The sequence below is a fragment of the Pseudogymnoascus verrucosus genome, assembly GCF_001662655.1.
Source record: "Pseudogymnoascus verrucosus strain UAMH 10579 unplaced genomic scaffold scaffold_27, whole genome shotgun sequence".
Lineage (NCBI taxonomy): Eukaryota > Fungi > Ascomycota > Leotiomycetes > Thelebolales > Thelebolaceae > Pseudogymnoascus > Pseudogymnoascus verrucosus.
In genome coordinates, this window is record NW_017263678.1 from 288,344 (window position 1) to 311,802 (window position 23,459).

The 23,459-nt window shown below is 48.8% G+C and overlaps 10 protein-coding genes across 10 annotated transcripts; 6 read left to right on the forward strand and 4 right to left on the reverse strand.

The window, feature by feature from the left end:
- Positions 1-411: 411 nt before the first annotated feature.
- Positions 412-3,380, forward strand: VE01_06112 (uncharacterized protein; the record flags this gene model as incomplete). The annotated part of the gene is made up of 5 exons (XM_018275566.2): positions 412-415; positions 465-1,745; positions 1,941-2,344; positions 2,399-3,027; positions 3,082-3,380. 5 exons carry the CDS (start codon positions 412-414, stop codon positions 3,134-3,136), a joined length of 2,373 nt encoding a protein of 790 aa, XP_018129585.1. The 3' UTR covers positions 3,137-3,380.
- Positions 3,381-3,480: 100 nt separating this feature from the next.
- On the reverse strand, positions 3,481-4,762 carry VE01_06113 (uncharacterized protein). The gene has a single exon (XM_018275567.2). The coding sequence runs from the start codon at positions 4,752-4,754 to the stop codon at positions 3,753-3,755; it is 1,002 nt and encodes a 333-aa protein (XP_018129584.1). The 5' UTR covers positions 4,755-4,762; the 3' UTR covers positions 3,481-3,752.
- Positions 4,763-4,914: 152 nt separating this feature from the next.
- Positions 4,915-7,934, forward strand: VPS1 (vacuolar protein sorting-associated protein 1). Its single transcript, XM_018275568.2, has 6 exons — positions 4,915-5,132; positions 5,194-5,328; positions 5,380-6,778; positions 6,833-7,112; positions 7,168-7,252; positions 7,307-7,934. The coding sequence occupies exons 1-6, from the start codon at positions 5,089-5,091 to the stop codon at positions 7,473-7,475; spliced, it is 2,112 nt and encodes a 703-aa protein (XP_018129587.1). The 5' UTR covers positions 4,915-5,088; the 3' UTR covers positions 7,476-7,934.
- Positions 7,935-9,236: 1,302 nt separating this feature from the next.
- On the reverse strand, positions 9,237-10,599 carry VE01_06115 (uncharacterized protein). Its single transcript, XM_018275569.2, has 2 exons — positions 10,457-10,599; positions 9,237-10,397 (listed from the first exon to the last, which is right to left on the reverse strand). Exons 1-2 carry the CDS (start codon positions 10,515-10,517, stop codon positions 9,238-9,240), a joined length of 1,221 nt encoding a protein of 406 aa, XP_018129586.1. The 5' UTR covers positions 10,518-10,599; the 3' UTR covers position 9,237.
- A 259-nt stretch (positions 10,600-10,858) lies between these two features.
- VE01_06116 (uncharacterized protein) lies at positions 10,859-15,147 on the reverse strand. The gene is made up of 5 exons (XM_018275570.2): positions 14,647-15,147; positions 12,349-14,596; positions 12,076-12,297; positions 11,762-12,021; positions 10,859-11,707 (listed from the first exon to the last, which is right to left on the reverse strand). Exons 1-5 carry the CDS (start codon positions 14,686-14,688, stop codon positions 11,033-11,035), a joined length of 3,447 nt encoding a protein of 1,148 aa, XP_018129589.1. The 5' UTR covers positions 14,689-15,147; the 3' UTR covers positions 10,859-11,032.
- Positions 15,148-15,410: 263 nt separating this feature from the next.
- On the forward strand, positions 15,411-15,930 carry VE01_06117 (uncharacterized protein; the record flags this gene model as incomplete). The annotated part of the gene is made up of 4 exons (XM_018275571.1): positions 15,411-15,419; positions 15,475-15,488; positions 15,549-15,574; positions 15,626-15,930. The coding sequence occupies 4 exons, from the start codon at positions 15,411-15,413 to the stop codon at positions 15,928-15,930; spliced, it is 354 nt and encodes a 117-aa protein (XP_018129588.1).
- A 252-nt stretch (positions 15,931-16,182) lies between these two features.
- On the forward strand, positions 16,183-18,412 carry VE01_06118 (uncharacterized protein). Its single transcript, XM_059463761.1, has 2 exons — positions 16,183-16,576; positions 16,637-18,412. Exons 1-2 carry the CDS (start codon positions 16,427-16,429, stop codon positions 18,032-18,034), a joined length of 1,548 nt encoding a protein of 515 aa, XP_059319636.1. The 5' UTR covers positions 16,183-16,426; the 3' UTR covers positions 18,035-18,412.
- VE01_06119 (uncharacterized protein) lies at positions 18,402-20,852 on the forward strand. Its single transcript, XM_018275573.2, has 3 exons — positions 18,402-19,046; positions 19,191-20,574; positions 20,731-20,852. The coding sequence occupies exons 1-2, from the start codon at positions 19,023-19,025 to the stop codon at positions 20,334-20,336; spliced, it is 1,170 nt and encodes a 389-aa protein (XP_018129580.1). The 5' UTR covers positions 18,402-19,022; the 3' UTR covers positions 20,337-20,574; positions 20,731-20,852.
- A 75-nt stretch (positions 20,853-20,927) lies between these two features.
- On the forward strand, positions 20,928-22,485 carry VE01_06120 (uncharacterized protein). The gene is made up of 3 exons (XM_018275574.2): positions 20,928-21,219; positions 21,303-21,434; positions 21,490-22,485. The coding sequence occupies exons 1-3, from the start codon at positions 21,133-21,135 to the stop codon at positions 22,186-22,188; spliced, it is 918 nt and encodes a 305-aa protein (XP_018129665.1). The 5' UTR covers positions 20,928-21,132; the 3' UTR covers positions 22,189-22,485.
- On the reverse strand, positions 22,381-23,404 carry VE01_06121 (uncharacterized protein). Its single transcript, XM_018275575.2, has 2 exons — positions 22,899-23,404; positions 22,381-22,838 (listed from the first exon to the last, which is right to left on the reverse strand). The coding sequence occupies exons 1-2, from the start codon at positions 23,265-23,267 to the stop codon at positions 22,482-22,484; spliced, it is 726 nt and encodes a 241-aa protein (XP_018129666.1). The 5' UTR covers positions 23,268-23,404; the 3' UTR covers positions 22,381-22,481.
- Positions 23,405-23,459: the final 55 nt, after the last annotated feature.

Genomic DNA, 23,459 nt, shown 5'->3' on the forward strand with positions numbered 1-23,459 from the left:
ACGCAGTCAGGCATCCATCCATCCATCTCATATGGAAATAATTCATTATTTTGAAATTTAGTATAGGAAAAACTACTCACAAATGCCTATAGTATGTAATATTGCTTCTTTATTAAGCCGGGAATATATTACAAGCGTTCTGAGAGATATCATACAGCACATCTTCCCTTATTTCCTATGTTGCTGCATGTATGTCACCATAACTCTCTGCCTCTACTTACTACTGTACTGTAGTACTGCATGTCCAGTACCCCTCCGGCCAGCTGCACCTGAGAATTAATACTCTACCAGCATTTACGCCGATAGAAATTATTATTTCCACTGTATTTTTGGGTACCTATTCTAGACAATTATAAGTCCGGGTGATAAATAGCATTTATTTTACTTGCAGTTACTCTAAATAATCCCATTATGTGTAGTCCCTCTTCGGACTTTTGGTCGGCACGAGCGTAGTGTCTCCCAAGGTATCCCGTGGTCTCTCACCAAGCGCCGTGCAGTCGTGACCGTCGGTGGCTATCTTATCAAGCAACCCACCTGGCACATTCCTCGGACCGCTACTCACAGCGGCCTCTTGCTCTTGGACTTGGACAAGAGATCATATACAAACACACACCCAAGAGTAGGAGCTCACGACTTGAACCGCGCGCTCATACGCTCATACTCTCGGATTACCTGCGGCACTCCCGCCATAGTCGTCCTGGCAGACGACAACTCCCCAACGCCATTATTACCTCCCCCATCCACTTCCGACGACCCAACCACTTCGACACCCTCTCAGCCAACTTCCAGCACAGAGTCCTCAGCCCAACCTTCAGATACAGCACGAAACCCGATCGTCGACAACAGAACATCCTCGACTCCAAACTTGCTCTCGAGCGAGAACCCAGACCCTGTTCGTACGAACTCACCCCAACTGCCTCGTGGAACGCAAAGCAGCCGCCGTAGACGGCGAGAACCATCCCCAGCCAACAACAGAGAAGCCCAGGACCACCGAAGCTTTGAGAGCTTAGGTCCGCCGGGTGAGACCACCAACGAGCCTCTTCCCAAACGCAGGCGCAGGGATCCTATGATGCGACTTGAGGGAGATAGTAACAATACAAATGGCGGACCTAGATCCTTCACGAATGGCTCTACGGCGGAATCACCGGTGTCGAAATCACTGAATGGGTTGACAAAGACCGTGCCGGCCATAAACGGGTCTACGACAAGTAATGGCCTTGCCGAGAAAGCTGTCACTCAAGAGTCCGCTTACTTCGGGCATGATCGCGAGGAAGTGTCGAGACTGTTGATACAGGCTCTTTCAGATCTGGGTTATAATGCCTCTGCTGAGAAACTGGTTCAAGAGAGCGGATACGACCTCGAGAGCCCGACAGTGGCTGCCTTTCGGAATGCCGTTCTTCGAGGTGAATGGGCGGACGCGGAAGAGTTACTATTTGGTCATGCGACTCCGTCAGTGACTGGCGGCACTGGTATAAGCAACGGGCTCGTACTTGCTGAAGGAGCAGACAGAGATGAGATGCGGTTCTGGCTCCGTCAACAGAAGTTTCTCGAGCTATTGGAAGCTCGGGATACCGGCAGGGCGTTGATGGTGTTGAGAACCGAGCTGACGCCGGTCTATCACAATGTCCACAAGCTCCACTTCCTCTCAAGTTTACTCATGTGTCCCTCGGATGAGCTGATGTCAAAAGCTGAGTGGGATGGCGCTCATGGTCAATCCCGGCATATTCTTCTATCCGAGTTATCAAGTAAGTCAACCTGAAATGCAGTCCCTGTCCTACCCAAAAGCATTCATAGGGCTTGTTCGTGGCTAGGAGCAAAATGATAGAAATCCTGTGTGGATACAGATAGTCTACACTTCCAGTCGGCTACTTCAGCACAGCCTCTACGAATGATTTTTGTGTGTTTGGAACTAAACAGTAGCCTCGCTAACAGATCTGCAGAATGCCTTTCCCCATCCCTGATGGTGCCTGAACACCGACTTGCAGTCCTACTAGATCAAGTCAAGCAGTCCAGGATCGCCAACTGCCTGTATCATAACACAGAAATTTCGTCGTCGTTGTATTCAGACCATCGTTGTGATCGAGATAACTTCCCACTGGAGGTTGCGGCAGAGCTACACCAGCACAGCAGTGAAGTATGGTTCGTGGCTTTCTCACATGATGGTACAAGGCTGGTTAGTTGTGGCGCCGAAGGAAAGGCTTTAATATGGGATATGCAATCGTTGCAAGTGGTGCATACCCTTCCCGATCATACGCAGGGCGTCTGCTTCGCATCATGGAGCCCGGATGATAAAATGATCATCACATGCTCAAAGGATAGGTATGCAAGGCTATGGGACACAGAGGTAAGTAATTCTAATCTCTCCCCGTCGTTGAAGGTATCTAACTGAAGGCAAAAGACTGGCCAACTTCTACGGACAATCAGCCGCTTCGAGGAGCCCGTGAGCTCTTGTGCCTGGGCACCGGATGGAAAGTCGTTTATTACCGGCTGCCTCTACAAAGAACGAAATTTGTGTCAATGGAATCTGAACGGCGATCTCCTGTACGACTGGAACCGTCCTCACAGGATCGAAGCACTGGCACTGTCGCAAGATGGCAGTCTGTTGGTTGCTACGGACACCGAATGCCATCTCCATGTCTATAACTTTGTCTCCCGTGAGCTGGAGTACGAGATGGATCTGAAGGTCAAATTAACGTCGGTCAGTGTCAGCAGGGATTCGAAGCATGTCCTCATCAGTAAGGTTGACGGCGAAGCTCTCCTCTTCAGTGTTGAGGACAGGAAATCAATCAGGACATTCGCAGGACAGAAAGCGGGAAAATTCGTAATCCGGAGCGATTTTGGGGGTGCCGACGAGAGCTTTGTCATAAGTGGTAGCGAGGATGGCTACGTCTTCATCTGGCACAAGGAGAACGGTTCCATTGTGGAGAAGCTGGAGGCTCACCGGCCAGGGTGCTGCAACAGCGTCTCATGGAACCCCAAGAACCCGCGGATGTTCGCAACCGCCGGCGACGATCAGAGTGTCCGAATGTAAGTTTTCCTTCTGCCAGTGACCAAGACCCGCACTAATGTTCTCGGTACCAGATGGTGCAACCAATCCAACTCAGGCCCTCTACTCCAGAGGGGCCACCTCGGCTAATAACACGGCGTCGCTCGGCGTCAGTGATTCGGTGTAAATGATGGACGGGTCAGTCACTGGGAGGGGGGGGCTTGGGCGTCAGTTGATATACTTGGCGATAGGGGTTCTGGGTTCTATGGGCTTGTATCAAGGGCATCTTGCACGGTGTTGGGAAGAGAAGATTGTGGTGCCTGTCGCTGGGTTTTTTTTAGCGCAGGTGAGTATTCATACCGGTAGCTAGAGCTAATAGAATCTCTTACTCTGGCCAATGTTTTCAGTGACTTGCGAATTGAAAGTCTGCCGCCAGATCAGAGTTGTTTAATTAATTTATTGTTTTGTGAACTCGTGGAACGACATGGTTTGTGGGTTTTTCCAAGCCTCCAGGTGGCTATTATTCATGGTCCATTCTTCGGACTTCTGGGCAGGAGGGTGACCTTTGGCTGTATCTTGTTGGGTGAATTGGGAGGTGGTTCGCATACTTGGTGATACGGATTATGGTTTCTATAAATCTGCATGGGGGCCATCATGTAGGGTATTCAAAGAGAATATCAAGACGTTTGCATGGTATTAAAGATTCGAAAGTGATAATAATTCAAATTCTCAAATAGCTAAAGGGATTGTCGCCATTTGGCCTTGATCAGTCCCAGTTGATCTCATCTGACCAAGGAATCGCCTCTTGTGCCCCTTGTCGTTGCACTGTCAGCTCCGAGGCTTTCGATGACTTCCGCACAGCTTCCTTCAGATCCCAGCTCCCCTCCTTCTCAAGGGCCTTCACATACAAGGATCCATAGGCACCGACAAATGTGTCTCCAGCACAAGTGGTATCAACGACCTTGACTTTGTTTGCACGCAGCAAGCTTCCTTTCCCAATTGCACTCGAAGAATATGAGCCCTTTCCTCCCAGCGTGACGACAACGTTCTTCACACCCTTGTTCAGGAAGTCATCAGTGACGACGTCCCAGTCAAAGTTTTCGGCGTTAACACTGTCAACGCTTCGCCCGGAGATAATTGCGGCTTCCGTCTCATTCACAACCAAGTGCTCAAGTCCCACAAAGACTGTGTCAGGCAAAGGCACGGCTGGAGCAGGGTTCAGGAGAACGGCGACATTTGCGGCCTTGCAGAGCTCAATGATGGTGAGAACGGTGTCCAGCGGGATCTCCAGCTGCAAGATTACCAGATCCGGCTTGGGAGTTCCGAGGTCCTTAATATTGGTAAACTGTTCTGGTCTGAGGGTGTAGTTTGCTCCAGGATTAAATAATATCCTATTCTCTCCAGTCGCCTCCTCAACAAGAATGACGGCAACGCCCGTACTCTGCCCCTCCACTACTTTGATTCGAGTGACATCCAGGCCATCAGCTTTCATGCCTGCTGTGATCGAAGGGCCGAATGGGTCGGACCCAACGGCTCCAATAAACCTGACGTCGACATCGGATTGCAATGCCTCCGCGCTTGAAGAGTTCTTTGGATTGGACCGAGACGTTCGAGCGGCTGCAACACCCTGGTTTGCACCCTTTCCCCCAGCTCCAGTACCAAACGATTTGGACGTAAGGGTTTCGCCGCCTTGAGGGACACGGTCAGTGACTGTCACCAGGTCAGCATTTATAGAGCCGATAACCGTTATTACGCGTTGGGGTGCCATTGTAAATTATATGATAATGATTGTCCAAGATAGTAAGAGGGGTTATGGCGGGGTGTTCCGATGAATCACGTGCTCAAGTTGCTAGGCCGACACGTGCCGTTACCTTGCGGTGAGCTTCAGCCTCCTTGGCATATTATATTTGTACCTAACATCGCAGGCATAGTTCTCAGCCACAGCTGCGTAACGGGTCCACGCATTACCATCCAGCGCCCACGCGCACTTTCTTCTATTTCACGATCTACCCAGTCTTCTCCTTCACCTACTATCACAATAATATTGTGACTGCTTTCTGGACACACCTTGCTCAGACAATATAACTATATCCACCGGCGCCATGACGTCCAACCAGGGTGGCATCTCTGATCCGGGCCTCATTACGTTGGTGCCTCCTTGAGATAAACTTACCCCTGCGGGCAGCATCGTTAACTGGTTTCACTAGGCTTGTCAACAAACTTCAAGATGTCTTCACAACAGTTGGTGTGCAGAATCCGATCGATCTGCCCCAGATCGTTGTAGTGGGCAGTCAGTCCAGCGGAAAGAGCTCCGTGTTAGAGAACATAGTCGGCCGCGACTTGTGAGATAACCCCTCTTTCACCAAGAAACGATAACTGACAACAATATGCAGCTTACCTCGTGGCACTGGAATTGTTACTCGACGACCCCTCGTTCTCCAGCTGATAAACCGACAACCGCCTGAGACGACGACAAATGGAGTAAAAGGGGAGGATGAGGTGTCGAACACAACCGATAAGGAGGCAAATGTGGACGAGTGGGGAGAGTTCTTGCACATTCCAGGACAGAAGTTCCACGACTTCAACAAGATCAGAGAGGAGATCGTCAAAGAGACAGAGGCAAAGACTGGGCGCAATGCCGGCATTTCACCCGCGCCCATCAACCTCCGCATATACTCCCCAAACGTCCTCACCCTCACGCTTGTCGATCTGCCCGGTCTCACAAAGGTCCCAGTCGGTGATCAACCCAGGGACATCGAGCGTCAGATTAGGGAGATGGTTATCAAGCAAATCAGCAAGCCAAATGCGATCATCCTGGCTGTCACTGGTGCGAATACAGATTTGGCCAACTCCGACGGTCTCAAACTTGCACGCGAAGTCGACCCCGAGGGACAACGGACGATTGGTGTCTTAACCAAGGTCGATCTGATGGACGACGGAACCGATGTTGTTGATATTTTGGCTGGGCGCATTATCCCACTCCGACTGGGTTATGTTCCAGTTGTGAACAGAGGACAGCGCGATATCGATAACAAGAAGGCGATCACAGCTGCATTAGAAAACGAGAAGAACTTCTTCGATAACCACAAAGCATACCGCAACAAGAGCTCTTACTGCGGAACCCCTTACTTGGCACGGAAGCTGAACCTCATCCTGATGATGCACATCAAGCAGACCCTCCCGGATATCAAGGCCCGCATTTCCGCCTCTTTACAGAAGTATTCTACTGAGCTTCAAGGGCTTGGGGATTCTATGCTTGGCAACAGCGCCAATATTGTGTTGAACATCATTACGGAATTCACAAATGAGTGGCGTACGGTCCTGGACGGAAACAACACTGAGCTGTCCTCAGTAGAGCTTTCTGGTGGAGCGAGAATTAGCTTTGTTTTCCACGAGCTCTACGCAAATGGTGTCAAGGCGGTTGATCCCTTTGATCAGGTGAAGGATGTTGACATCAGAACCATTCTGTACAACTCTTCCGGATCCTCGCCCGCTCTATTCGTCGGTACGACTGCCTTTGAGCTTATTGTCAAGCAGCAGATTAAGCGCCTGGAAGAGCCAAGTTTGAAGTGTGTTTCCCTGGTTTACGACGAGCTTGTTCGTATCCTATCTCAATTATTGGGGAAGCAGCTCTTCCGTCGTTATCCTCAACTGAAGGAGAAGTTCCACGCTGTTGTTATCGCATTTTTCAAGAAAGCTATGGATCCGGCCAATAAATTAGTCAGGGATTTGGTTTCCATGGAGGCTTGTTACGTTAATACCGGTCACCCAGACTTCTTGAATGGACACAGGGTAAGATGTTCTGATTCCTGACTGCCATGACGACATACTAATATTACATTACAGGCTATGGCAATCGTAAATGAAAGGCATCACCAAGCAAAACCGGTTCAAGTCGACCCAAAGACCGGCAAGCCACTTACTGCAGCTCAAGCTGCTGCCGCCCCTCAAAGAGCCGCAAGCCCGTCGCTGGATGGCTCCACCGATGCTAACGGAGGCTTCTTTGGTAGCTTCTTTGCGTCGAAGAGCAACAAGAAGAAGGCGGCTGCGATGGAAGCTCCCCCACCATCCCTGAAAGCGTCTGGGACGTTGTCAGAGCGCGAGACCGTTGAAGTTGAAGTTATCAGTAGGTTTCCAACATAGTCCATGGCCATGGCGAGACAATCACTGACGAGATACAGAATTGCTTATTAACTCATACTACAACATTGTGAAGCGCACAGTTATCGATATGGTTCCAAAGGCTATTATGCTGAACTTAGTCCAGTGAGTTTCCCTCGGTATATTCTGTGGAACCCTCGTGTTAACAAGCAAATCTAGATACACAAAGGATGAAATGCAGCGTGAGCTCCTTGAGAACATGTATCGCACCGACACCTTGGATGAGCTTCTTAAGGAAAGCGATTACACCGTTCGTCGGAGAAAGGAGTGTCAACAGATGGTTGAATCCCTTTCTCGTGCGAATGAGATCGTTTCCCAGGTCGGATAAATCTCGTCACAGACACTACAATTTTCTTCGAGCTATAACGCGATGACGACAGATCGACAACCAGATATTAGGCAACCGTCGAATAACGCAATCAACCGAGGCTGTTCAAATGCCACAGCGTCTGCCGTGCTACTGGTTGCCAACCATTAGATTTCATTACTTGTCAAGTCGATCTGAAATGATAGCTCGCTGCGTTTCCCCGATACCCGCAATTCCGCAACGCGTAATGAGATAAGATGGCAGATGGCAGGAGTGGAATATGGGGCTGGAGGTCCATGCTTCATTACTGGTGGTAATACGGGGCAGGTATGATGCGGGGCGTTGAATAGCCACTGCGAGGTTGCTCAGTTGCATTTTGTTGTTTCTTTTGCGAGTTTAAAGTACATGCAGCGGGAAGTAGATAGACGAGTCAGTGTAGAATAGGCCTACCTAATTCATGATCCAGTTATCCTCTTGCGATCTGATGCGAGGCTGCGTTCCTGAGAACTGTTAGGTGATAATTCGAAGCACAGGTTATGACGACTCGCCCAGCATGCAACGCTACATTTACGCCTCACAGATCCCCAACGGTTTCCTACCTTAAACAGTCGCACAAAGTTCCTGTTTCTCCCGTGTTTGAACCGCTCAACCCCCCTACACCGGCTCAGAATCGCATCAGATAACAACAGATTCACCAACCTTTCATCTTTCGGATTTAAGAGCTTGGTTCACGTTGGTTTATACCGCCACGAATTTGACACGAGTGTCTTTGATTGGGGTAATTTCCTCCGAACACAGTTACCTCCGCAAACTCGCGGGCAGGCACATAATTTCGTCGTCAAGGCGCAGTATGACGTGTATATGGCAAAGCCAGAGAAAGCGCCGAAACAGCATGCCAAATCATGAGCCTCGCGGTATCGAACGAAATCGGAGGCGGGCTGGTTTTGGGCAGGGCTGGCGTGAGGCTTGGTGATTTGTTGTCAACGTGTTCCGTGGGGGAAATGGAGATCATGGGTTTGGGGGATGATTCGATTATGTTTGCGCGTACAAGGCGGCATGAATGTGTGCTATTTGCTGGATGCTCCAATATTGTTCCTCACGGAGAATGTGGTATATAAAGAGGAAGCTTGAACGGATATTTCGAGATAAGTTAACAAAAGACTGATAGAAGCTGCTCAGAATCACTCTCACACAACAAAAAAACTTCATTTGGCTTTTTTTCTCACCGAGCAGAATCGCCTTCCAAGTTCCCCAAAATCATTACATCAAGAGACAAGGAGCGACATCATATGGCAAGCGCTAATGAGGAGCCTCTATTTTCAAGAAACCTCACCTCGATCGGACGAGAGTGTCCAATGGCTGCACGGAAGTTAGGGACTATGTTCTCAGACCTCAATGTATCCTCAGAAGTCGATAGATCAAGAAGTGATTCACCATCTCCTCCCCCGGGACCGCCACCAAGCCCGGCACTGAGACCAAGAGCTGGACTTACAGGTAGCAAGCCAGATTCAAATAAAAGTATTCAGGCAATACCATATGCTAACAAACAGTCAAGTGCAGATTTGATGGGTGGAACTTGAGTTTCTTGCCAGGGTGCATGCCTGCTCAATAGTTTGATCGGCAGCAAGAATGAGCATTAAAGGCATCGGGGGCATAGTGTTGTTACCACAATCGGTGGGGATAATGGAATTGGCTTAGACGGGAGATGCGCAAGCTGTGTACCATTCAGTCATGACTCGGGAGCTTTTAGTACATGGTTGATAGTTGCTGCAAAATTAACTGTCTAAATCTTTGCCTTGCCCTTTAATACCAGTCCTCCATTTTGGACTTCATATTGATTTGATCTGGACCACCCTAGCCACTCCTGTAGTACTTTCTCCCCTCCCTGGCTTGGCCTTAAATTGAATCCTGTCCATCCGTCTCCACGCACCCCTTCTCCTTGCCCTGTTGCCGGATCTCTCGTCGAGGGATTATCGCGCTTGATGGCCAAACCTGGCGTTCCTGTCAAAGTGACTGAAGGGCGCACATCTCCTTCTCTGCTCGGGTCGGTTTCCAGTTCATCGAGATCAAGAACAGGCGTTACACAGGCATCTGTGCCATCGAAAATGCCCTCCCACTCCGTCCTCGTCTTTTCTTTGAAGAGCCGTGTAAACAGTTCTCTCATTTCAGGCCATGTGGATCTATCATACCGAGTTTCCTCAATACCACTACTTTCAAGACCTAGCCCCTTGACAAGCTCATGGAAAAACTGGGGCTCCAAAGCCCCGACAGCCATGTATTTCCCATCCTTGGTCTCATAGGTATCATAGAAAGGGGAGCCACTGTCAAGCATATTGTCTCCCCGCGGCCCATTCATCAACGGTGTCTTGCGGGCAAGCCTTGGGAAAGTGGCGAGGTATGCACTTCCATCAACCATATTTGCTTCAACGACTTGTCCTTTGCCGGTCTTTTCGCGAGCCAACAACGCCAGTAACAGGCCTTGGAACAGCGTGGCACCTCCTCCAGCAAAATCACCCAAGATGTTGACGGGTCCAAACGGCTTTTCTCCTTTTCTGCCAAGGAGACTCAGCGCTCCGGAGACTGCAATGTAGTTGATATCATGGCCGGCCATGTCTTTATACTTTCCATCCCTGCGGAAACCGGTCATGCGACCTAGGATGATGCGTGGATTGACGGCCTTCAAATCACTGGGTCCCAGCCCCAGTTTCTCAAGAACACCAGGTCTGAATGGATCAATAACGATATCGGAATTTTTTACCAATGCCTTGACAAATTCAACTCCTGATGGATCTTTTAAGTCTACTGCAATGGATGCTTTGTGACGGGTTAGCGCATCGGTGGTTGGCGGTGGCAGCTTGTCTGAGTGTGTAGAGCCAGGGACAGCTCGATCGATGCGGATAACTGAAGCGCCATTATCGGCTAATAAAAGCCCAGCGAAGGGGCCTTTTGATAGGTAAGTATCCTTGTTTATTCAATTATTAGAGGTGAATTCCGATGCTTACCTGGCGCAAGCCCAGCAAATTCTAGAACCCTAATACCAGCTAAAGGTGGTGATGCCGACATGTTTCCGAATATTCAAATGTTAAAATATGCAGGTTCGGTGGTAGTATTATATGTCATCTACTAATGTTACACTTGTATTTTAATAAATAATTATGAGAATTACCCCGGATATAATAAAGTTCAAATAGCCTCGCCCACCTCCCCTTCCCCGCTTAATTGGGGTGCCGAGGCAGTGATTCGGGCCGTCGCCAGCCACAGCACAAGGCTAACGTTATCCTTTTGACTTGTGCGTTGAAGGCGGAACAACATGCGGTCGCTCTAGCCACAAAAGCTAGAAGTTATAAAAGGCAGCAACATAATACGAAGCGATCATAGCATATAAAATAAAATATACACATGTCATTAGATTTTAATGCGGGTTTACATCACTAGTGTTGGTCCAAAGTTGTCTGGCGACAGAGATCCCGTTGCCAGGTTTCTTAATTTTAGATATTCTTATTCTTGTTTATCATCTCAGGGCAAATTATGCCATAATTTAGTAAGAGGCCATGTGGCAACCTCACTAGCATGATGTTTCAATTCGTGAGGAGTCGTTTCTTAACTTTTTCAAATCCTTGCACTGTCCTGTCCCAAGTCGAAGCTCTTTCTCTGGGCAGGACAGATTTGATAGTCATCTCAAACAAGGCCGATACAGGCCTATGGTCTGATACCCGCACTTCATGGCGGCGGTAGTCGAACTGCTTGATGCGGTTCACGACATGACCATCGCGGTATAGAATCCTGTCGCACCAAGCCGGAGACCTCTTCTTTTCGCTCGTATCGTACGTATCAGTCCCAACGTCATACTTGTATGTCGGGTTAAAGGCAATGGGCATCTCCTGGAAGGCTCGTAGTCTGAAGCCCGGATTTTTCCGCTTCGAGACGAGCAATTGATCTCTTTCGAGTAACTTAGCCAAGTTCCCGGCCTTGACCGCGTTGACGACAGCGTCCCGGCCCATGGTATCAATTCTATAGTTGAGATCCCCATTGATGATGCAGACCTCGTGGTCGAGAATCATGGATCCATCGCCACCACCAATATAGCTATCCAGGCGTGCACTCGAATCTCGCTCGACAGGAAGGACATTACTTTCTAGAATTGCAGATATATCGTGGTTGCGTAGTTTTGTATGTGCCTGGCCTGCAGCTAAATGGCAATTGACAAAACACATCGAAGTGTCATCTACGACGAATCGAACTATCAGGGCACCCTATCGCGGATATCAGTCTCGTATAATTTCGGGGGGGAATTGTATGCCACAAACCTTATTTCCGTGCAAGCCTCCCATTCCGCGCTTGACTTCGGAGGCGCTGAGATTCTTAATCCGGTCTCGTAGGTGAGATTTTACGAAGATACACGTGAACAACCCAACGAGCGTCGATGACTGTAGCAAATGATACAACTCATTCTTGGGCATGAAGTCATCCAGGCATCGGATCAGATAGTCTCTCCAATCTCTGTACTGATGCGACATACGCTCTTGGTCAGAGTGGGCATCTTTCTTTTTGGACTTAAAAAAGCTCACTTGAGACACATTAGTATAATAATGGGCTGTTTATTAACGATGATGGAACTTACTAGCAGTTGCTTTCTTGTCTTCTAGGTCAACCAACTCCTGAAAGCCGAAGATAAGAATGTCTGGCGACCCGCTCGAATTCAGTAAATTCCGAACGAAGCTAGCATCTTGGTCCGAATTACGTAGGCTGCTGGGAGTCGAGGCGCCGGCATTCCATGTCATGACGAGAGTGCGAATGTTTTGAAAGGTACAAAACTCCGCATCTCGTGCCCGCATTTCATTCTCTATTTGATAGTTAGTATCAATCAATTCGAATTTGTTCATGGAATGCCTACCAAGCCAGTCTTCCCGTAGCAACCCATCCCATTGCTTCAGCAAATTATCTGCACCGAGAGAAATAACTTGCAAGCGATCAAGTCTGCGTGATGAGTTCCTATCAGCAAGAATTCCAATGACGGGATTTTCATGTGCTCTCCAGTCCTTTTTCATAACCCAAGGGACTTGAGTGGTGTCGTAAACACAAATCAATCCCGTGTTGAAACCGGCCCACAAATGTTGGCCGACCCCAACTAAAGAGTTTATTTTGTACAAGCTAACGTTTATTATGTCAAGACATGTAAACCTGTCGCGAGAGTATATGGTGACTTTCCCGTCTGTGTGTCCGAAATATACCCGATCAGGCTGACTGTTAATCGTTGCTCCAGAAACAATCTCGCCAGCGCTAGACTGGCATAGAGGTCGCTGAAGAAGCTGGAACGGTGCCCCTTCACTGGCAGTTGGATCGAAAACTCGAAGGTCTTTCCCTGTCGCATACCACAGTTCATTGCCAGCAACAAGGGAGAATGTGTGGCCTTTAGGAACCCGGAAAGTTTGGGCTAAAGCGTCGAAACTTTGCGTGGCTGCCCTATTTGGGACCCAGATATGTAGCGTCCCAACGTCATCGAGAGTCCACATTTCGTCTTTGTGTCGATATATCTTAATAACCTCATGACGGCTATGTGCTGCACTTTTCGTCGCTACGACGCTCTGTGAAGCAATGTCAACTTCGACCAAGTCGCCGACATTATTGCCTAGCCACAGACGTTGTCCTTCCTCTTCAGGGGCGGAGAATGCCTTGAAAGAAATCGACATTATCTTCACTGTTTCGCCGTGGTTGAGGTTCAACAGTTGATCGCCAGTTACCAAGTTCCAGGCTCTTGTGAAGGTACCTGATGAACAAGCGTACTCGCCAATAACATCAAATATTCGTGCATCAAACTTTATCGGTATTTCTCTGACGGATTGGCTAATTATTGGTGGTCGGCGATTCGATCTAGAAGGGTCCGGATACTCGACACTGCTTGGAGATGTCTCTGCCGTCGGAGGTTGGGCTTGTGAAGATCTTGGAATCGACGCTTCTGGGGCTTCATATGTTGTTCGGGGAGCGTGTTGAGAATCAGTCAATTTTCTCATGCCAGTCTGATCGACTGACATTGATCTTGGATATGATCTCGGCGGAGTGGGCGGGTGAGAACGAGACGCAGATATATTTCTCTCGGGCGTCCTTGATAGTGAAACACTGCGATCAACAATATGGGGATTTTGAGCGTAGGGTTGCAGGTCTTGCTGGTTGTTCGCGCGGGTATCGGGCATCACATTAGACATGGATCGATTTATGAACGGTTTGCTTGGAGGAGGCCTTGGTCTTGCAGGAAGACTGGGTTTCTGCTCATCCGAACTCTCTACCGCTACTGACCTAGAAATGGGTTCAAACTCCCTTCTCTTCGCTGCCGCAAGGTTAATAGGCGCTGGAGAGTACAGTTCAGTGTCATGAACAAGTGGACGAGACGGTGCTGCTGGCGCGACCATGAACGGGCGATTAGGGCTGACCCCCCGACTGGTTGGCATGCTGGCTGGAAACTCACGATACGCTGTAGGTTGTGTATCTACAGGTGTCATAGCCTCCCTATCAGTGGTCTGGCCATATACAGAGCTGCGCTTGGCTGGTATTTTGGGCTTCTCTAGGCGGTTGGGTATAGGCGCAGCGCGTGGAAGCGGTTTTGCTGGGGGTTCTCTTCGTAATTCACCAGACCTCCTAGGAGGTGGAGGCTCGGGGGGCTGTGAAGCTGGCGAGGGCGATAATAATGGTGGTTTTCGAGATTCCACAAGCGGGGTCTGGGGCCTGCTTGGAATCCTAAAATGCCTCGGTGATGCGATACCTGGTGCCGAAGTCGCTATTGGTGTCTCCGGGGCCAAAGAACCCCGCGAACCCGGTATTGTCAAGCTGAGATTGCTCGATTTAGGTGGCGACTTCGGTGGCTCTATTGTGACAGCTGGCGAGTATTGGGAACCAAATCTCGGGCCAGTAGACACGGGTCTTTGGCGCCCAACTTCAGCTGCTGTTGGCTGAAGCCGTCCAGAGCCATTTTGCCAGTTATTGGGGGCGAGCTCTTGTGTGTGTAGCCCTGTAGGGGATGCAGGGCTGCTGCGGAGAGTTTGATGGGTTATTGGATTGGGCGACTGAGATCTCGACCGTATGCTGTTGCCAATCGGTGCGGGGGTGGTCAGTTGTTCGAAATGCGACAGCAACGAAGACACTGGTTTCTGTAATTTGGTTAGGATAGTGAGAATATAAATTATCAGAGAAGGCTTACAATGGATGAAGCATCCGTATTATCGGGGCCATTGCCGCTCATATTTGCGTTTTATGTTTATTTCCACTCTTCTAGGGACCCCACGTAATGAGCCATGTAACAAGTCGAGCACTTTTGAGATCCTGTCGACATTATCGTGCTGGTCCACTATCCATAGACTACAGATGCCCCTCAAAGCGCATTATTGTCGAAGAACACACTCGGCGAAGAGAAAGCTGGGATGTCGTTGTTGAATCACTCGCAACTGGCAGTAAGACCAGTATTTGTGGAGACTCTTTCGGATAAGACGCGGCGGTTTTCGCTGAAGTTACAGGCGCAGTATCGTCGTCGACTCTACCTTGATCGCGTCTCAAATAGCAAAACCAAATTATCGTAATAACTAGACAAATACCCAGTGGCTTTTCTAGACGTCGGCGGGCCGTTTACCGGCTTGTGGATTTCTTGAGGTTGCTATTTCTGGGCAAGTTCCGCCACAAGTCGTCAACCTTGGAGGTTTACTTGGTTGGCAGGGTTCACGTAGCGCATTAATACCTTAAATGTGCGGAAGCCATACAGGAACCGAACATGTTGTGCATTAAAGCGAGCACTACGTAATCAGAGGGACAGTGCTGCCCCGGTCCCGGTCCATTGACGTCCGATTTTGAGCTCATCAACATAAACTCTCCACGATCTCCCGGCCACAACATCAAGCCGACAGCATCTTTTGTATTACGACTTTTGAGAAATAGACTCCTGGAAAGTGACTACGTCTCGTATTCTTCACAATGAACACTGTCAGTACATTCGCATCGCGCTCAGCTCACAAACAGGTTACTGATTTTCGTACAGGTTAAATCATTCTGGTATGGTTCCTACCTCCAATGGAGAAGGCAATGGGAATGCTGACAGTATCTGCATAACAGGGTAGGATGGGGCTCCTTGTGTGTTGGTAGGTGTACATCCATTCCAGAGACTGCGGTGTACTGACTGTAAAAAACAGCCGGCGGGGCAGCATATTATTTCGCAAAGAAGTCTATCAACGCAGACCGACAGACCCGATTCCAAGAAGCTGAGGCAAAGCGACGCCGTTTAGCATCGCTTGAGCACCCCGGATATGGCCAAGGCGGTGGTTCATCACAAAGCGGCAAAGGAGGTGGTTCGAACATGTCCCCAAGTCAAGAGGCAAGCTCAGACCCGGCTCCAACGCGGCATGATCCAGGGAGTGAGTCCCAACGGGTGATTGAGAAGAGCAAATATGAAGCAAGCCAGCCATACCAAACGAAGAAAGGCGACAGGTTCAGTTGAGGTGTCACGGAAAGTAGGCTCTCAGGCCTGGGCTGACCCCGATAGTCTGTTCACACTGCACTTTGGGACAGAAACAGAATAGAAGATTAGAGAGATTACAGCCATGGTTGGATGGCAAACTTCTCGTATACTGTACTATATTACCCTCCTCTCCGCTACAGACAGATGTATTATATGAAGTGGCTGTGTAGATCAGATTAGCCTCCTGACGTGCACCACATACACTTGACATTTGAACACCAGGCCGCAAAGATTTGACAGGAAAAACTATTTAAACTCCATTCTATACCATACAGTACCATCAGTGGATTTGTGTGGCGCCGTGTGAACTTTTCGTCTGCTCGATCCCATGGCGGCGGCTGGCACATGAAATTTGACGCCAAGAGACAAGGCTGACAACCCGAGAATCGTCGGACCAACTGGACGTCATTGTTGATGCCAACAACGGACAATTCGCAACGCGTCAAGACCAAACTTGGGAAGTAAACCCAGAAATATGGCGTCTCATCAAATAGCCATCGCGAAGGCTACATTTGCAGCAAGTTTATTGAGGCCAGACCCCGTACCGGTACCTCGCGATGATATAGCACAATTCCACACGCTCCTTGGCGTCGTGTCGACACAGTGCTCACCAACGAATATCCAGGTTTGGCAAAATGCTCCCAGATATAACTCCATACGATGGCTAAAAGACGATCGGTGATAGAGGTGCAAACGATGGCTTCTTTCCAATGTCATTCAGTCTACAACGCGAATTACAGCTCTCGCGAAATTTCTAGCCGCGCTCTCAGCCTCATTTTCAGACGCAGAGAGAAGTACGTTGGTGTCAGCTAAGAGGGAAACTTCAGCGAAAAGAAAGCGTCTACACATACTATACCTGATTAGCGATCTGATTTACCATACGAAGATCCGCGATAGAGACACCTCCGTTGCCGACAACTTCCTGCCTCTTCTCGCCAACCTTTTCTCCAGTGCCACCTCTTTCAAAAATAGCCCAAAGCATTTACGGAAAGTTGAGAATCTGCTTGACATATGGGCGGAGAAACACTACTACTCCGCAAATGATATAAATAAGATCCAGCAGGCAGTCGAGGCCGCCCAGCGATCGAATTCGACAACGAACGAACCGGCAGACTCGGATTCTAGGGCGATATCTAATATCGCAACCAAGTCTGCCAAAGATGTCCCGTTTACGATGCCTGCCATGCATGGCGACCAAAACCTACCGTGGTATGATTTGCCAGCGGGGAATCTCATGCAGCATATTATACCCAATTCAACGAGGCCAATCGATCCGACCCTTGTCAAGCCTATGCGGTTCGTACCAGGGCAGGTGGATGAAGAACTCGTTGCCTCCGTGAAGGCGTTTTTAGAAGAAGTTGAGACTATATATGACCCAGTCGCCTGTCACGACGAAAACGAACCTCCAACGTGGGACGTGGACGAGGTTGGCCGGCGAATTTACAGAGACGATCTGGGCGACGTGGTTGCAGGCGACGAAGGCTATTATGGATGGTCAACTGCGCTCTGTGAGAAGATGAAGAAGAGGATGAACAAAACCAAATCAGATGGGCCTTCTGGAACGGAAAGGTCCAGAGCACTGAGTCGCAACTCCAGCAGGAGTCGAAGCTCAAGCCGAGACAGTCATCACGCCAAGAAACGGCGATATGCTGGTTCTCATGGAGGCAGTAGGAATAGGAGCAGGAGCAGTAGTAGAAGCCGGAGTCCAAGCCAAAGCAGGTTCCGAAGCAGAAACATCCCTTTCGAGGGTGCAAAGCCAGAGATTCCCACGCCACACTCTGCCGCACCTCCGTATCATCAACAACATCAGCAACACTTCCCGCCGCCGCCGCCGCAGTCAACACCTCATCATGCTGATCACGGCCAACAATACAAACCGTGGCAACAACCTCCCCCTCCGCCACAGTTCCCAGACGCATCTCAATGGCAGCAGCAACAACCGACGCATGGCTACAAAGCCACTCCGGGGGGCTGGGCCCCTCAGTACCCTCCTCCTGGCAGAGATTCTGGTCAGCAACCGGGGGCACATGGTGGAACTGGTCATGGCCATAATAACAGTCATCCTGGATATAGAGGGTACTGATTGTACCATAATATTCAGATTATCTTGCACTGCTTCCCAGTAGTTGAGATACCAGCAATAAATACCAGAAATTACCATGTGCCGGAGAGAGTTTGGAGCTAGCTCTACATCCCTCGTATTTACCGTGTGCAGTGCATAGAGACGATGAGATCGTCACTGGGTGGGCATGGATGAGCTATTTCAACTTTTGAGAATATCAGACGGGCCCAACCTCGGTACTATAGTTTATATATGGCGGTGATTATATTACGGAATACATAAGCCTAATGTGATGTACGACAACTAAGATCACAGCAAACGAAAGGTACACAATAAGTCGTCTTCAATTCCGATTCCGAAGGGAAGGTGCCAAAAGATAAGATGATTATGCCATACTAGAGTATTCAGCGTCTAGCGTTTAGTGATAATCGTCTAACGGGTGCCATTAACGCCCAATTAAAACTCCCGTCCACGCCCGTTATCAGCGTCCGGCTCAAAGCTGTTCCCCGCACCTAATCATGCACGACACATAATTAGCCTCTCTACTTCGTAAAATTATTAGCTACTGTAACTCCAAGGTTCCCCAAAGTTAGTGGTTCATGGTAGCGCACAGAGATAAGCATCTGGACCCCGTAGATCCTTCCATACTTTCTTTTGCCTTTCGGGTTCCAACTGACAACTGATAGACGCCGCTTCTCGTCTCCCCTGGGATATGTCTGCACAATAGCATGAAACGGGGTCGATGAGCATCGCAACTCGTTCATATAACCCCATCTCATTGTTGTGTCATACCTAACGATAACAAATCAGGTGGATACATAAACATTCACCTAACATAGCTCATAACTGGCGTTTAGCCTTTTGAAATAAAGCCCGTTGGAGTCATCTTTCAACGCTCAAATACACAGAAGCCGAAAGCCAAGGAAATCCAAATCCCAGACAAAGCCGCCAGTTTGCGGAGTTAGGAGGCCAGCATCTGTGTAAGGCCAAATTGGCAATTAAGGTCAACATGACCGCCCATATATCGTTCATTGTAAGCACATAATCTACCTCTCGGCTGATTGCTGTTCACAACCCTGGTGTTGTTGGACCCTGAAAGATTGTTATCAAACCTCCAACGCCAACAAGCGGTCCCTGCGTGCAGGATTTGAGACATAATGCTAACTGGCATATACAGGATGGCAACTTTAGCCTGATTCATATCCCGCTGTCTCTCTATTCAAGCTTTCTGCAGCCAATACTGTGTGTCTTGCTACCTCATGATATCGTGGTACCAAAATCGGCAGAGGCACGGGACCACATGCCAGACCCGTCCCCAATTCATGGCAAGCAAGGATTCATCAACATTAGCATTACGCCAATAGAATGTTCGATCGTGTGTCGAACAGACTATGCTGAGAGGGTCTTCCAGCCAGCGATCGAGCTTTTGCCAAAGGAAGCGCGTGAGCAGGTCACCATCTCTCGAGATCCCTATCTAGTTTTCTCCATCAGCAGCGCTGGGATGGAGGCCAGCCAGCGAGTGATGGACCTTACAGCACCTCTGGCCATGGCGGGGATCTCGATCTTCTTTATCACGACCTATTATACGGACTTCATTTTGGTGCCTGCCAAAGACCACAAAACCGTGGTCCAAGCCCTGTTGGAACAGAAATTTGAATTCTCAGAGAGTGATGCTGCATATGTAGCTCCGTCTGGGATTTCACATTCCAGAGACACCAGCTCCGAGGCTGCGAAACCATCTACTCCACCACCATCGAGTGTTGTTGAACTTCAGGAACGCACTTTCAGGCTCTTAAGCCAAAGAAATGTTGTCCCGTTTACCAAGGACGGCCTATATCTCGCCCAGTGTTCGGGGAAGGAGCTCGATTCCAACAGCAACTACTCATCACGGCCTATTTCCAACGACAGCAATGATGCACCAGCTCATTCAACCTGGCTGCAAAAAGTGGAACCTAACCTATATCTAAGTCTTGTGGCTGCTTTGGCAATACAGCCGCGTTTTCTCTCTGTAACGCTGACCAAAGATGATGCACCATCGCTGCTCATCGACAAGGCTTTACTCTACTTGTTTGGAAACTTCATTGCTGGGGATACAGACTGTGACTTGGTTCCGATATTTTTGGATCTTAGTAACCTCCCGTTAGAGTCGACGGGTATTGTCTGCGGTGTCGCTGGCAGACTGGTAGACCAGACGAGGAGCTTCGACACTGACGGGGGAGAGCTGACATATTTATCGACAGCCCGTGCTGGGGTAGTAATACTCCCTTCCGAAAGATCAGAGGCAGCTCTTACAGCATTGGTACCTCCATTAGAGGCCACATAAAAGAGCTTTGCCTGCCGAGAGAAGCTAAAAAGGAGCTCTTTCACTCATGGCACGAATCTCCAAAACTTTGTTGGCGTTGGTCATCTACCTGGAGTATATCATGTTTGGATATGAAAATTGAGAATTGGATATTTACAGATTACTTTACACATCTTACTGAGTACTGTCACCAGGACGAATCATTACGGTATCTCCGACAAGTTTACATCTATATAGTGGCAAAAAGTGTTGCGTGTTGGTATGCCTGTTAATAATACCTCCCCAGGGATCGTTGACGTCATCTACTTCCGGTGATACCACAACAAGCCCAAACATTTCCCTGATGGTCTAGATTTCGTGTCGTATCCCAAGAAATATATCTACATGATTGGTAACTGACAGTCTGGTTACATAGTCACAATTTCGTGTCTCCATGCCATGCCAAGTTTCTCGCAGATCGAGACACGATCTTGTATATCTTCCAATCACTATAGCTAGTTCCCATATAATATCCAATCACATCTACAAAGTCTAGACATAGTCTTGAGTTACCTACATCATCCCAGGTCTCACCTGATACTGCTCATACACTATTAATGAGCAGCACGTTGACTTGATAAGTGTCCCCGAACCCCCACAATCCAGGTCTTGATCTAAGACCCTTAACCAATTTTTCCATATAGTACCTATATATCCTACTCTTGACCGTCTTATCCTTCTTCTTCTTCTTCTGGAATCCTAGTTTTTGATCTAGCTATATTTCCTCACAGTACTGGACTTATCAATTCTGCACGAGACGTTCTCAAAAGTCGACAACATGCTAGTCGATCCAGTTATGCCTCAGTATACAAAGCTGAGCAGCTTGCTCCCAACTGCAACTGCCCATCCATCTGTGGCCCCAATTGTGAGTATAGCTCTTAAGGAGCCATGATTTCTTCAAACACTTGTGCTTTAGAGGGGACTCAGACTAACCAGAATTTCGTGCAGCCCACAGTTATCCCAGACCTGCCTGTTTACCAGGAATTAGGCCATGCCGGACATGTCGCCCTTTGGGTAGGCTTCATTATTATGCTGCTATCCACTCTCGCCTTTATTAGCATGGCCTGGCGTGTCCCAGTGGTGAGACCCCTCCTTCCCATTGAATAATTCCACAGCAGTATTGACAATTTATTAGGAAAAGCGTGTGTTCCATATTATAGCGACCTTCATTGCGGCATTCGCGACTATCTCGTACTTTGGCATGGCTACTGGAGGAGGAAATTCTTTCGTGCATACGATAGCCTCGAAGTACCACAAACACACCGATCCAGTACACCATATTGATGTCTTCCGGCAACTATTTTGGGCCAGATATGTCGACTGGCTCCTCACGACTCCTTTGATACTTCTCAGCCTTGCACTCCTTGCTGGACTTAATGGCGCCGATATCCTTGTCACTCTCGTGGCAGATGCCGCCATGATCCTCACCGGCCTTTTCGCAGCTCTCGGCGAGACTAAGGGGCAGCGTTGGGGGTTCTACACCATTGCGTGGCTGGCGTACCTCATTGTGGTCTATCAACTTGTCGTTGGGGGCCGACGTAACGCATCCCGGAGAGGAACTGGAACCGCCAGGCTTTTCGGTGCCGTTGGAGGATTCATTCTTATCTTGTGGACAATCTACCCAATTATCTGGGCTCTCGGGGCTGGAAAGGGCAAATTGTCAGTTGACTGCGAGATCATTTGGTACGTTGTACTGGATGTGCTGGCCAAGCCGGTATTTGCTATTTGGCTCTTGTCCACTCATGCTCGAACGGCTCCGACCATTGAGGGATTCTGGAGCCATGGCCTGAACAATGAGGGCGCTCTGCGTCTTGATGATGACGAGGCTGCTTAAATGGAATGCCTCGAGAAACAAAATATTAATAATTTGAAAATTATTGGCCGGCGGATAGGAGGTGGAGATGAGGAAGCATGAACGTTTGGCGCAGTTGCTTGGTTCTCTTTAGCAAACCACTGCCTCAAAGGGATTTTTTTTAACGAAAACTAGCAGTTTTATATGAACAAATGCATATTTTTCTACTGGAACTTTTCATGATATACTGTGAATCGAATTTCATTCTCCAAACGCTAGTCTCCTGTCTGATGGTGCATATATTACCTTGGCGTTTCGGCCAGGGAAGCATACTCCTAGTGGACCAAGGCAGGAATATTCATTCCACGGAGGAGGAATAGAGCTGCTGAGAAATCCGGTTCGACTTCCAACAAGTCGGGAAGGAATGGGTGATATAACATGTAGACCAGATGGTCCGGAACAATGATTGGCGAGTAGCTCTTTAAAATAAGTCTAGTCAGCCATTTGGACTCGCGAGCTGGCAGTCGCTGGTACAATCTGCCAAGTGACGCTGTCCGAGCACCGCACGTCCCATCAAGCGCCAATGGTCTCGCGGGTGGTGGTGAAAGGGGAGTCTGGCTAGCAAAGGATACCAACACTTGCTCGATATCTTCGATAGTAACTCCGCTTGCTCGTGACTGCACGGCAGTTTCCTGGGAGTCATAGTTAGCAACAAGAATTGTAGTTGCAGTTCTTCGATTCTGGTAACTGACCTCTTTTACATCTTGATTCACCACCCGTTCTACACATGCACCTAAATCGCCCACTCCCGCTCCAGGCTCCCTCCAGCGCGACAGGTCAGTAACTCGTGAAGATGGCAGCGACAACGCCCGGCAAATTATTTTCTCCAAATTTTTGCTGTCCAACTCGTGCACTCTCTGGGTTCTCTCAGGGAACAGCGTCGATAGCAAAGCTAAGCCATTTGCATCGTGTCTGATCTTTTGCCCATGCTTCTTGAACCAATATAGAACAGCGTCCCGTGACTTCTGTGTAGCATCCTTTGGGAGATATGGTGGATATCGCGAATAAACCTGGTCTAACCGTTCAAGGAGATCGCAGATGTGCGCGAATCGAAAAGGCATGAACGCAACTAGACATCTCAAACCTAAGGGCTCAAAATATGGGCCAAATAGAATGAGGTTACAGTATTCGCTCCAGTTGGTGGTGGGTTTAGTTCAACATTGCCGCAATAGTAATTTGGAACGGGAATGAATACTGGGGTTAAGAGATGACAAGTCAATGCGGTTGCAGTTTTCGCGAGGATAACGCGAGTG